Source organism: Peromyscus leucopus, chromosome 7 (assembly GCF_004664715.2).
Source record: "Peromyscus leucopus breed LL Stock chromosome 7, UCI_PerLeu_2.1, whole genome shotgun sequence".
NCBI classification, from domain to species: Eukaryota; Metazoa; Chordata; class Mammalia; order Rodentia; family Cricetidae; genus Peromyscus; species Peromyscus leucopus.
The window spans coordinates 27,392,735-27,404,356 of record NC_051069.1 but is presented as its reverse complement, the minus strand read 5'-3'; the positions used below and the strand labels follow the sequence as shown (position 1 = coordinate 27,404,356).

General features: G+C 43.7%; 1 protein-coding gene across 5 annotated transcripts in view; it reads right to left on the bottom strand.

The window, feature by feature from the left end:
• Positions 1–418: 418 nt before the first annotated feature.
• Positions 419–11,622, bottom strand: part of Rnf214 (ring finger protein 214) — a 37,492-nt gene continuing 26,288 nt past the window's right edge. For 3 of the 5 annotated variants that reach the window (XM_028866448.2, XM_037207537.1, XM_028866446.2), the window contains exons 7-15: positions 7,775–7,871; positions 7,453–7,541; positions 5,538–5,628; positions 5,257–5,355; positions 3,984–4,360; positions 3,744–3,876; positions 3,215–3,319; positions 2,836–2,931; positions 419–1,894 (exon numbers count right to left, since the gene is read on the bottom strand). In XM_028866448.2, coding sequence (XP_028722281.2) covers positions 1,829–1,894; positions 2,836–2,931; positions 3,215–3,319; positions 3,744–3,876; positions 3,984–4,360; positions 5,257–5,355; positions 5,538–5,628; positions 7,453–7,541; positions 7,775–7,871 — 1,153 coding nt within the window. In that variant the 3' untranslated portion in view covers positions 419–1,828. The remainder of the gene's footprint in view (positions 1,895–2,835; positions 2,932–3,214; positions 3,320–3,743; positions 3,877–3,983; positions 4,361–5,256; positions 5,356–5,537; positions 5,629–7,452; positions 7,542–7,774; positions 7,872–11,622) is intronic. The other 2 variants (XM_028866450.2, XM_028866454.2) reach the window with 1 other exon arrangement.

Genomic DNA, 11,622 nt, shown 5'->3' with positions numbered 1-11,622 from the left:
CTTGTGTCACCATGTTTGGCTAGACACAATATTCTTTATACTCACTTCCAATTTACAGTTTTCAGGGGACACTGAAAGGTTCTACACAGCCTGTGCCAGGCTGCTGCACAGTTGAAGGGCGAGAACAATCTTAAGCTTCTAAGACAGAAAATGAATCCCCCACATGAAAAGAACAAAGGAAGTCGTCTTCCATTTTGTCATCTTTTCTGTTCAAGACAGTACCAAACTGGAGACAAGAAGACAGAAGTACTTAATTAACCAAAGAAAGTAGGTCACCTGACCTCTAAAAAGTTGAGTACTCAGGCCACTCCATTCCCCTTTTAAGATGCCAAGGTAATCCTGGGAAGTCCAGTTCCCTAAATATGCTTGTCAATCAACCTGGACAAATAAGGCAAAAGAAAAGAATTCATCCATAAGCTCATAGGCAAGGAAGAAAAAAACAAAAGAATTTAGTTAGCTCAGAAAGGAGAAAGTCTTTGCTATCCTAATACAAATTGCTAGATTCAACAAGCATTTCCCAGTTCCAGAATGGGAAAACATCAATTGTTGGTAACATAATGTTGCCCTTCCCCCAGATCCAATTTCTTTTTCCTTGGTTAACACTTGTTTAATGCTAAAAAAGAAGGTAATTAAAGCCATTTACTATAGCAGTAAAGATAAAGATTTTAAAGATAAAAGACTCCAGGTTCTCTAAGCCACAGACGTCCCAGACAAAAACCAGACGTGCTGCATAAGCAGAGGAGAGCCGTCTCCCTCCAGATGGGAATCTACAGAACATGGCTGTGACTGTCAAGCCCCACCCCGTCATCTCATGTCTCCATTTTATCCCAGACAGGGAAGGTGTCCCCATAGCTTCCTTGTTTCACAAACGAAAATCCAACATCCCATGATTATTCTGCAAATAATTTTGCACAGACATCTCACCCCAGTGCCTGTCTGGAGCTCACCCAAGGTCACCAAACAACTTGGTTGTGAACCAACTGCCTTAACCTTTGAAGGAGAGGATAGCTAGATTAGGAGACCAGAAGAATGGGAAGGGTGAGCACTCTGCAAGGCTGGTCTGTCATTGATCAGTGGAGGCCAAGCCAGTGACAACAAAGGACGGTTGCTAGGCCCAGGGAAAATTCTATGAATTGTGCTTTTCTCTCCAGGAAACAGAGCAGACAGAAGATGGTGGGAGGAATGGAACCTGATTATGTTCTTGGACTGTGGATTTTACTGACATAAAACAATATCCTGTATACCTGATATCAATGTATAAATAATGAGCATTAACACAGTAAAATGTTCAATGAAAAAAAAAATCAAACTATCAGAGTTACATTTTTTCCCCCTCAATCATTTTATCATTGGAGTGGCTAAAACAACACCAAAGCTTCTGGAGGCCCCTGCAAAGCAAGGCATCTGGTTGGACAGCAGGTGAGCACCAGGCTTCAATTCTGCATACATGAGCCTTACAGAAATGGACTAGAGGCTGAGCCAAACCAAAGCAGGATGGCCTTAGAGCAACAGCAGCTTTCTAAAATGGGTTAGACAACAATCCTAGGCAGGGATCGTGATTTCAAGGCCAAATTAAATGTCATATTCCCTATAGTCTGCAACCCCAAAAAGAACTGCAAGAGGAGGGGGAACAGGGTATATCTGCATTATATACATACTTTCATTACGAACGTTTGAATACAGACTTTCTATACACACATTACCTATATAATAAAAATGTACACGGCATGAGTATATGTCACTGTATAAATATAGAGTTTTAGAAATCTTGAACCCGCGTTTCCTGTTCACATCGGTTTCTCCTCTTCTTCCTCCCCAGTCGGGTCCATCATTTAAGAGTTGGGCAAAAGGGACAAGTGTCATTTGTGTTGGTCTGGGCCCAGAATTTGATACACTGGAAAGAAAGAGACACACATATACCTCAGACTTTGCTGGGAAACCCAAGTAAAGTTAGCAGAGAGTGCTATAAAGATCACGAGATCTAACTCTCAAAAGTTTTCACAAGGGCTGGATGGACTAGCAGGGCTATTTCAGTGGGATCTCTCTGCATATTATGTTAGTATGAAAATATGCTTGTGTAGATGCATACATTCATGGAGGCCAGGGGATAACCACAGGTGTCTTTTTTTCCACCATTAAAAAAACATTTACTCCATGTATGAATAATGTGTGCCACCAGGGCTTTTTCTTATCTAGAATGTAGGTGCTGGGCTGAGTGCCTGCCTTGCATACAGAAAGTTCTGGGTTTGAGCCAGAACACCACATAAACCAGGTATGGTGACACACACCTGTAATCTTAGCACATAGGAGGTGAGAGCAAGAGGATCAGAAGTTCAAGGTTAAAAAAAAGTTCAAAGTCATCCTTACCTATATAAGGAGTTAAAAGAATTTAGATGTTAGTACAGTTTTTACTTCTTGGAAAAACAAAATGAACAAAACAAACTGGTTAAGAAGAATCACCCTGCTGTTAGCAGGAGTCACTTGTGAGTCTGTCAGTGAAGATAGCAGACAGGCAGGCCTTCAAACTACTCCGTTAATGGAGTTACTAATCTCATAATCAGGCCCCATCACTCCTCTCAGCTAAAGCAAAGCATAACCAAGAAAAAAGATTATCAGTGTTTAACTATGAACTGCATTTAGTCACCTACAGAAAATGGGATTAAAAGCTATGACATCCTAGCTGCAGATTCTGAACTCTACCGATGGTGAGTCCACAAGTGACTAAAAACTTCGTAACTAAACATTAATGATGGGAATTAACCTAGTAAACTACTCCAGAGAAATGGCCTCAGCTGTGAGAGCAAGCAGAGCACAAGAACGAGCGGCAGGATCTACCTCTTTGTGCAGCGCGTGGGTGCAGGCCATCGGGTGCAGCTCACCGGGCTGGACAAGCTTCTGACACATCAGACACAGCTTACAGGTGGGTGGCGCCTGTGGGACAAGAGAGCTGGTCACAGCTGGCCAACCTCCGGATTACCTTGCCTGCTATGCCCATGACTCTATCCGATAGTTCCATGGAGCAAAACTATTCTTCAGCAAAAGAAATATGAGTCCAAACCTAGATTCTTGCCTAGAGTCTGCAGCATGTTCCCAGGAGGGCTGCCAACAACTCTGCTGTGGAGATAACGGTTTCCTCTAGCATTCTTACCTGTAACCCACTCCCTCCTCACCCTGCGCTTCTCCACATCCCAGTGTTAAAAGAAAAGAGTCTTACATGTGAAGACCTTCCAGGGTATGAAACTTGGGCAGAAGGCAAGAACATTGGGGTACTGATTTGGGCCAGAGGAGCAGGGTACAAAGCCCGGATCCGACCAAGTGGCTGTGGGTAGAAATAATTTCAGAGTGAGGGAAGAGAGTCTGAGCAACAGAGCATGTATCAAAAAAGAAACTGGGGCCAGCAGGATGGCTCAGTGGGTAAAGGTTCTTGCACGCAAGTCTAATGACCTGAGTTCAATTCCTGGAACTCACATGATAGAAGAAAATGGACTCCCACAAGTTGTCCTCGAACTTCCACACATGTACCCGTGAAAATACATCACACACACACACAAACACACACACACACACAGAAAATAATAATTTTTAAAAAACAACAACACAAGAAGAAATCATTCACTTTAAACAATGAAAAGAGCAGACCAGATACCGCTTGCTCTGATGCTCCTCACTCCCCGTTTTTCTGAAGTTGGCTTCTTCCTCAACCTCTCAGTAGGTCTAAGTTCTCTCCCTGTAGCTCCTCTTACCTGAGTGCTCGATGCCACCCGTTCATGCTCTGCCAGCCGTGCAGCTACCAGCTGGATTAACTCTTCCATGGTCAGGCCCGCCATGGTGGTACGTGCTGTCTTGATTTGCTGAAGAATGTTGGTCATCTGGGCCCTGAGAAAGAACATCCATCTTTATGGGGAACATCCCCCTAAGCTCCCTATTTCCAACCACAAATATTTCTCTGGCAGATACCTGAACTGATCCTTAAGAGCACTTACTTATTGCACTGTGGGAACCGAGTCAGCAGCTTTTCCAGGATCTTCTCCAGTTTGTCTACTGGTTGGGGCCGGGGAGTTTCAGTAGAAGCCTTAATCCCGCCCAAGCCTGGGGGAGGCGGGATGGAGGCAGCAGGAGGCATGTGTGGACCATGAGGGCTGACCAGGGAACCCAAGCCAGGGCTATTTCTCCCATGTGAGCCAGGAAGAGGTGGGGATGGTTGACTGGACTGGGAAAGGGCAGGGTTCAAGATTGGAAAAGACAAAGAGCGAGGATCTGCACTGGGCATGACCATAGGCATTGTGACCTGCCCAATAGAGAAGGGCATCCGAGGGGTCAGAGAGGGACTGGGCTGAAATACTTGAAGCATGAAATCTGCCTGCAAAGGGGAAGAGGTGGAGGACAAAAGAGATGGGGAGAAAAAGATTAGGAACTGGAGCAAGGGATAAGGAGATGGTTCAGTTGGTAAAGTACCTGCCTTGCAAGTATAAAGACCTGAGTTCACATCCCAGTAGCCATGTAAAGGCCTATAGAGGGCATATATCTGTAACCCAATGATGTGGGGGCAGAGTCAAGCAGATCCCTATAGTGGCCAGCCAGTTTAGCCAATCCTTGAGCTCTAGGTTCAGTGAGAGACCCTGTTTTAAGAAAGCAGGCTGGGTGTAATAATACATGTCTTTAATTCTAGCACTAAAGAGGAAGAGGCAGGTGGATTTCTGTGAATTTAAGGACAGCCTGGTCTACATAGTGAGTTCCAAGCCAGCCAGAAATGCATAGTAAGACCCTGTCTTAAGAAAAAAAAGAATCTTAAAAGACAGTGACCTAAAGTTGATCTCTGGCCTAAATGCATAAGAACACATACACATACACCCACACACGTACAAACATATCTGCAATGCACATGTGCACACATATACAAGCATGCATTCACACATATATTATATAAACATACACATAAAAATGTTTAGGAGCCTTTAATCCCAGAACTCAGGAAGTAGAGGCAGGCAGATATATCTGTGAGTTCAAGGCCAGCCTGGTCTACAGAGTAAGTTCCAGGACAGCCAGGGCTACACAGAGAAACCCTGTCTCGAAAAACAAAGATAAACAAACAAAACCAAAAATACTTTAGGAGAGAAAACTGGGGCAGACATCAGTGGGCAGCTCTCACACTCCTGCACTAAATAGGGATGCCCCAATGTCCTCATAAGAAGAACAAGTAGACAACCCTGACTTCGCCTACCTCACAGAAGGGTGGGCTCAAGTCAGCACTCTTACCTCTGAGGGGGGCGGAGGCAGAGTTGGGGTAGGGATCTGAGGAAGGCTGCTCAGCTTAGCTCCATTCCTCACTAGCTGGATGTGACTATTAAACTGGTCCTGGAACAGGAAGGAGAAGATGGTCCTTTACTCTAGGCTGAGCAAAGCTCTGGAGAAGGCACACAAGCTCGCTCGCTCGCTCGCTCTGTGCAGCAATGAACAAGGCAGCACCCCTGTCTGCAGTCAGGAGGGCTGGAGCACAAACTGGGGCTGAGCAAACCATCACCTTTAGCTACACTTACCCGAACATTCTTTTTCATTATCCGAACTCCATTCAGTCTTGTCTCCCACTCCTGTTTGGAACGAACTGTCTCCAGGGTTGGAGGAGTTGACCTTTCAAGAAATGAAGAATTCACAGAACTCAAAAAACAAAACAACAATCAATCCCTTTTTTTCCCCCCAAGACAGGATTTCTCTGTGTAACCCTGGCTGTCCTGGAACTCACTCTGTAGGCCAGGCTGGCCTGGAATTCACAGAGATCTGTTTACCTCTACCACCTCCTGGGCAACAATCAATTCTTAATTCACGTAAAATACATACTTAGAAACGGTTTGGGCTAAAAAGCCTTGGTTCTGTGCTTGGTCCTTCAAAGTAACTGAAAGCAAGATGGCAGTCCAGCACTCCTGCCTCCATTTCGTACGTGTTCTCCGCTTTGGAACAGAGTTTGCTTGACTCTACCTAGGCGTGTCACTCTCTCATTTGTTACTTAGTATTGCTTATCTAATCCATACCCTCCCCTTTTGGTGATAATGACACAAAGACAACTGTCCTAAAATTGCAGTCTTCTTCCAAGGAACAACTGTCCTCCAGATGAGGACAATCACCCAAGAGGGTAAGCCTGAACTCTAGAGTAGTAGTGGTGATCTTGTGGGAACCAGACAGATGCCCTCACGTGGTGACAGCTAAAGGACTTCTTCATATCACCTCGCAGAACGAGAACTGAGACAAATATCAGTAAGACCACATCTTGAGCCAGGTTGGTTAATTATTTACCCCTCCTGCCCCTTGTCCCAGTTCCTCTATTTAAACCTGAAGTTCTGTGCCATGTGCTGCTGTATGCCTGTAAACCAAACATTCTGAAGGCAGAGGCAGAAGGATGGAGTGTTCCAGGCCACCCTGGACTACACAAAATCCCATCTTAAACCCTGGACTAGACTGGAGTGATGATGGCTCACAGTAAATAGTGCTTGCTTCTTTGGCAGAGGAACGAAGGTTCGTTTCTAGCACCCACATTGAGCATCACGCTACTGCTTACAGCTCCAACTGTGGGGGATCTGACACCCCTGGACCTGTCTGTGGGTACCTGTACACATGTGCATACAAACATTCAAACATACACACACCAAAATCAATAAAAGTAGTCTTTTTAAAAACCTATATAAACAGATCAATCCAAAGCTCATGTTGGTACTCCAAAGGTCTCTTTTTCTGTTCTTTCCAATGTGGCAACATTGATTACATGTTCTCTGCTTTTCACCATTACTGATCTCTTTAACAGGTATATTATGATGAGTGACTGAGCACAGCCTGCTAGGGCTGCCAGAGCCTAGGCTTTTGCCCTAAACTCCAGTTACACCCTGAGACACAGTTGTTGGGTAATGGTCCTTAAAAGAAGAGGTAGGAACAAGTGCTAGAGGAACCCAATAGTCTAAGTCATCTGCTTCACATAAATGATATCACTTTTCTGTCTGACAGGGTCTCCCATGTAGCCCATCCTGACCTGGAACTTTTGATCCTTCTGCCTCGGACACCTAAGTACTGGGATTACAGGAAGGTGCCACCATGACAAATATTTTAAGCCAAATATTTAAGAAAGGATCAACCACAGAGAGGGTTCTTGGCTGTCTGGAAATGCTATAGGAATCCTCCAAATCCTGTGGCAGACAGAGGAGAAACGGTCATGGAGGAAACAAAACTCCAAAGACCTACATTATGCTTGGACAGTTTAGCAGATGGTATTTACTCAAACAGAAGTACGATAATAGAAAGTGCAAAGCTATAAAAGGAGGAAAGAGTGAGGAAGTGCAGAACATGGAGGAGAAGTCTGAAACAGTTATGGATGCACACACAGTGACAGCCTCAGAGTCCTAGGCAGACTCTAGGCACACACAGCTGCGAGCCAGGCCTGCTAGCCTGGGCCTTAGAGGAGGCACCTACTTGAGGTAAGTCAGATGCAGCTCGGCTTCTTTTTCTGCTTCTTCCAGTTTCAGCACCAGCAACTCCTTCCGGCTCTCTAGTGACAGGATCTAAGGAACCCGTGCATGCACACATTCATGTATATACACATGCGTGTTTGTGCACACACATACAGCAGGGTGGGGAGGTGGGGGGAGGGAGAGAGGGAGAAAAAGAGAGCGCTTTACAAACACAAACTACCCATAGTTAAAACAAGTGCCTCCAGTCTTTTAAGTACTTTATCAAAACTATATAGCACCTGAGAGCACAAGACCAAGTCTTTGAAGACATTGTCTCTTCTTACCTCAGCCTTCCAAGCCCGCTCCGTCTCTTCCATAATGTTCCGATTGATTTCACCATCCTGGTTCTTGAGTCTATCCAGTTCCATTTCCCACACTTCTCTGTACAGTAAGAAGCCAAGAACAAGATTAAGGAGGCAAATGGAAGTTTGCTGAGCAACACCAAGGCAAAAGGAAAACCCGACTATTCTGTTGGGGCTGCTACATGAAGCCTCACTCCCAGGATTCACTTTGGAGACAGACAAATGATGTGTAGAACAGTCTAAACTGCAAACAGGTCCAATAAGGGAAACGTTCCCTTCTCCACTTGCTCAAATAAAGTTACCTAGTGCAGGAAAGGAATATCTCTTAGAACCCAAACCTAGCTGGGCATAGTAGCTCATGTCTATAATCCTAGTTCTTGGGAGGCTAAGGCAAATGGATTGCTTTGAATTCCAGACCAACCTAGACTTCAAGGTGAGACTCTGTCTCAAAGAAACAAAACCCCTCATAAGGCACACTGTTTCATGTATTTAGGGCATTCAAAACCTTTATAGTGTTCCTTTTATTTCTCAGTGTGTCTTTCAATGAGGGTAGTGGAGAACACAGGACCAAATGCTGGGCCAGGTAATACTCAACTTTAATGCACAATCAATCAATCATTTATCACTGGCTTACTGATCTCTGCATTTCCTAACTATAGTAAAATTCTTCAGAAGCAAAATGTGAACTGTGTATGGCAGGTGGCTCAGAATCTTGGTAATAATACTTGAGAGTTTAAGACAAGAGGGTCACTACAAATTTAAGGACAGTCTAGGCTACACACTATATTCTAGGCCAGCTTGGGCTATAGGATGAGATTCTATCTCAAAAAAGAAAATAGATTTCCATCATACTTAGCACTTCCCATTTTTATCCATTTCCTCCATTTTAAAATGCTTCCTGCTCCTAACTCCCATCCTTATGGTGTAATATGTTCAGGATTAAGGTGACCAATTGTTCTGATTTGCCTTGCACTGAAATATCTCCTAGGAGATGGGTCTTTCTGTGTTGCACTGGGACAGTTGACCCTCACACTCAGGACTGAAGAGGCCACCGTGGAACAGAGACAAGGGGAGGATTTTCTCATATTACATTTGACTGTAAGCTGAAAGCACAAATTACTCAGATTCATGAAAAGAACGGAATGAAAATGTTTTAAGTTATCTTTGATGCGCTTTCTGTTTTGTTTTGTTTTTTGAGACAGGGTTTCTCTGTGTAACAGTCCTGGCTGTCCTGAAACTCACTCTGTAGACCAGGCTGGCCTGGAACTCACAGAGATCTGTCTTCCTCTGCATCCTGAGTGCTGGGACCAAAGACCTGCCATCTGTAGTCTTTTTCAGTTATTTTTTTTTTCAAACAGGGTCTCTATGCTGCCCAGATTGGACTTAAACTTAACCCAATTCTCCACACATCCCCGCCCTCTATTTGAGATTCTTGGTATGTCTGCGACATACACACTCATTCATTACTGACATCAATCTGCATATGCTTTCTACTGCCAAGTTCTGTCCATCTAACAGACCTGAGTAGGTGAGCCATGTGGTCTCCAAACTAACTTCTGTCACAGGAAGAATTCTCTAGCAGTTCTTTAAAGGCTTATAGGTGGTTATACCTTCCTGACCAACAAATAAGCTTCAAGTTCCAAAAACCCACCAAAGCTAGAATCTTCTCACCATAAGAATATGTGGAATGCAGCAGGGCATGGTAGTGCATGCCTTTAATCCCAGTACTTGGGAGGAAGAAGCAAGCGGATCTCTGTGAGTTTGAGGCCAGCCTGGTCTACAGAGGGAGATCCAGGACACAGGGCTACACAGAGAAACCCTGTCTCTAAAAACACAAAAACAAGCCAACAAAAAGAATATGTGGAATGTGCTGGGTGGTGGTGGTGTACACCTTTAACCCCAGCACTCAGGAGGCAGAGGAAGAATCTCTGTGAGTTCGAAGCCAGCCTGGTCTATACAGAGTGAGTTCCAGGATAGTCATGACTACACAGAGAAAAACCTATCTCGGAAACAAAACAAAACAAACAAACCAAAACCCCCAAAACATCATGACCATAAGCTTCCACTTCCACATCATGGTCCATCACTGAAAGAAGTTAGGGCAAGAGCTGATGCAGAAGCCATGGAGGAGTGCTGCTTACTGGTTTGTTCCTCATGGCTTGCTCAGCCCACTTTCTTATAGCATTCAGGACTATCTCCCAGGGATGGCTCCACCAACAATGGGCTGGGTCCTCCCACATCAATCACTAACTGAGAAAATGCCCTACAGACCTGCCTACAAGCCAATCTTATAGAGGCATTTTCTCAATTGAGAGTCCTTCCCAAATGACTCTAGCTGTGTCAAGCTGACATAAAACTAGCCAGTATTGTTATAGAATAGTCTTTTTGCACACTGTGAAGATATGTTGCTCTCATTGGTTTAATAAAGAGCTAAATGGCCAATAGCTAAGCAGGAAAAGGTTAGGTGGGACTTTCAAACAAGTAGAGAGCTCAAGGATGAAGAGGACAGAGTTGCCAGGAGAAGCAAGATAAACATGCCATGTTAAAAAAGGTACTAAGTCACATGGTAAAATGTAGATAAGAAATATGGGTTAATTTAAGTTGTTAAAGCTAGTTAGTAATAAGCCTATGCTATCGGCCAAGTATTTACAATTAATAAAAAAGTCTACTGACTAAGTATTTATAATTAATAATAAATCTCTGTGTGGTTATTTGGGAGTTGGCTGGCAGGACAGCCTATACAGTACATACACCCAAATAAATATGTGTAATAAAATTTTTATTAATGAGGCTGGAGAGATGGCTCAGCAGTTAATAACACTAGCTGCCTTTCCAAAGGAGCTGAGTTTGGTTTCCAGCACTCACATGTTGGCTCACAACCATCTAATTCTGATTCTAGGGAATTTGCCACCCTCTTCTGGCTTCCCAGGCATCAGATATACAAGTGATTCACAGGAAAGATACCCATACATATAGAATAAAATTAAAATTAAACAAATGGGGAAGTTCCTGAACAGTGATAAAAAGTACTCAGCTTCCTTATATGTTACCTATACTATAACATAACCATCAGATTTTCAAATAACCCATCATATAAAAGACACATACAAGCTGGGCAGTAGTGGCACATGCCTTTAATCCCAGCACTTGGGAAGTAGAGGAAGTTGGATCCTTGTGAGTTTGAAGCCAGCCTAGTCTACAGAGTGAGTTCCAGAACAACTAGGGAGGGCTACAGAGAAAACTTGTCTACAAAAACCAACACACACACACACACACACACACACACACACACACACAAAAAAAAAAAAAAAAAAAAAAGACACCAAGGCTGTAAGATAGCTCACCAAATAAGGGATAAGGGCATTTGCCACCAAGTGTGATGCCCTGAGTTCAATCCTTGGAACTTGCATGGTAAAAGGAAAGAACTAATTAATTTCTGAAAATTGTCCTCTAATTTCCAAGTTTGTGCTATGGTGTGCACATACTCCCATGCACATGAACACACAGTAAGTAAATAAGTGTGGAAAAAAAAAAACCCAAACCAAAAAACACCACACACACCATTCCCTACTTTTGGCAAAATACAATCATTAAGTGTTTTATGGCTTTTGATTTTGCCCAGGCCTCACTCTGTAGTCCAGATTGGACTAGAACTTGCAGCCATCCTCCTGCCCCAGCCACCCAAGTGCTGGGAGTGGCCATGTGAGCTGCAATGCTCAGCTGAATTTTAAAAATTTGTTTAATTTCTTTCAATCCTACACTTCCATTATTTCTCATGTGTAGTTTTTAGATATCAGTGGTTGAAATTAATAAATTCAATCATATTGTAC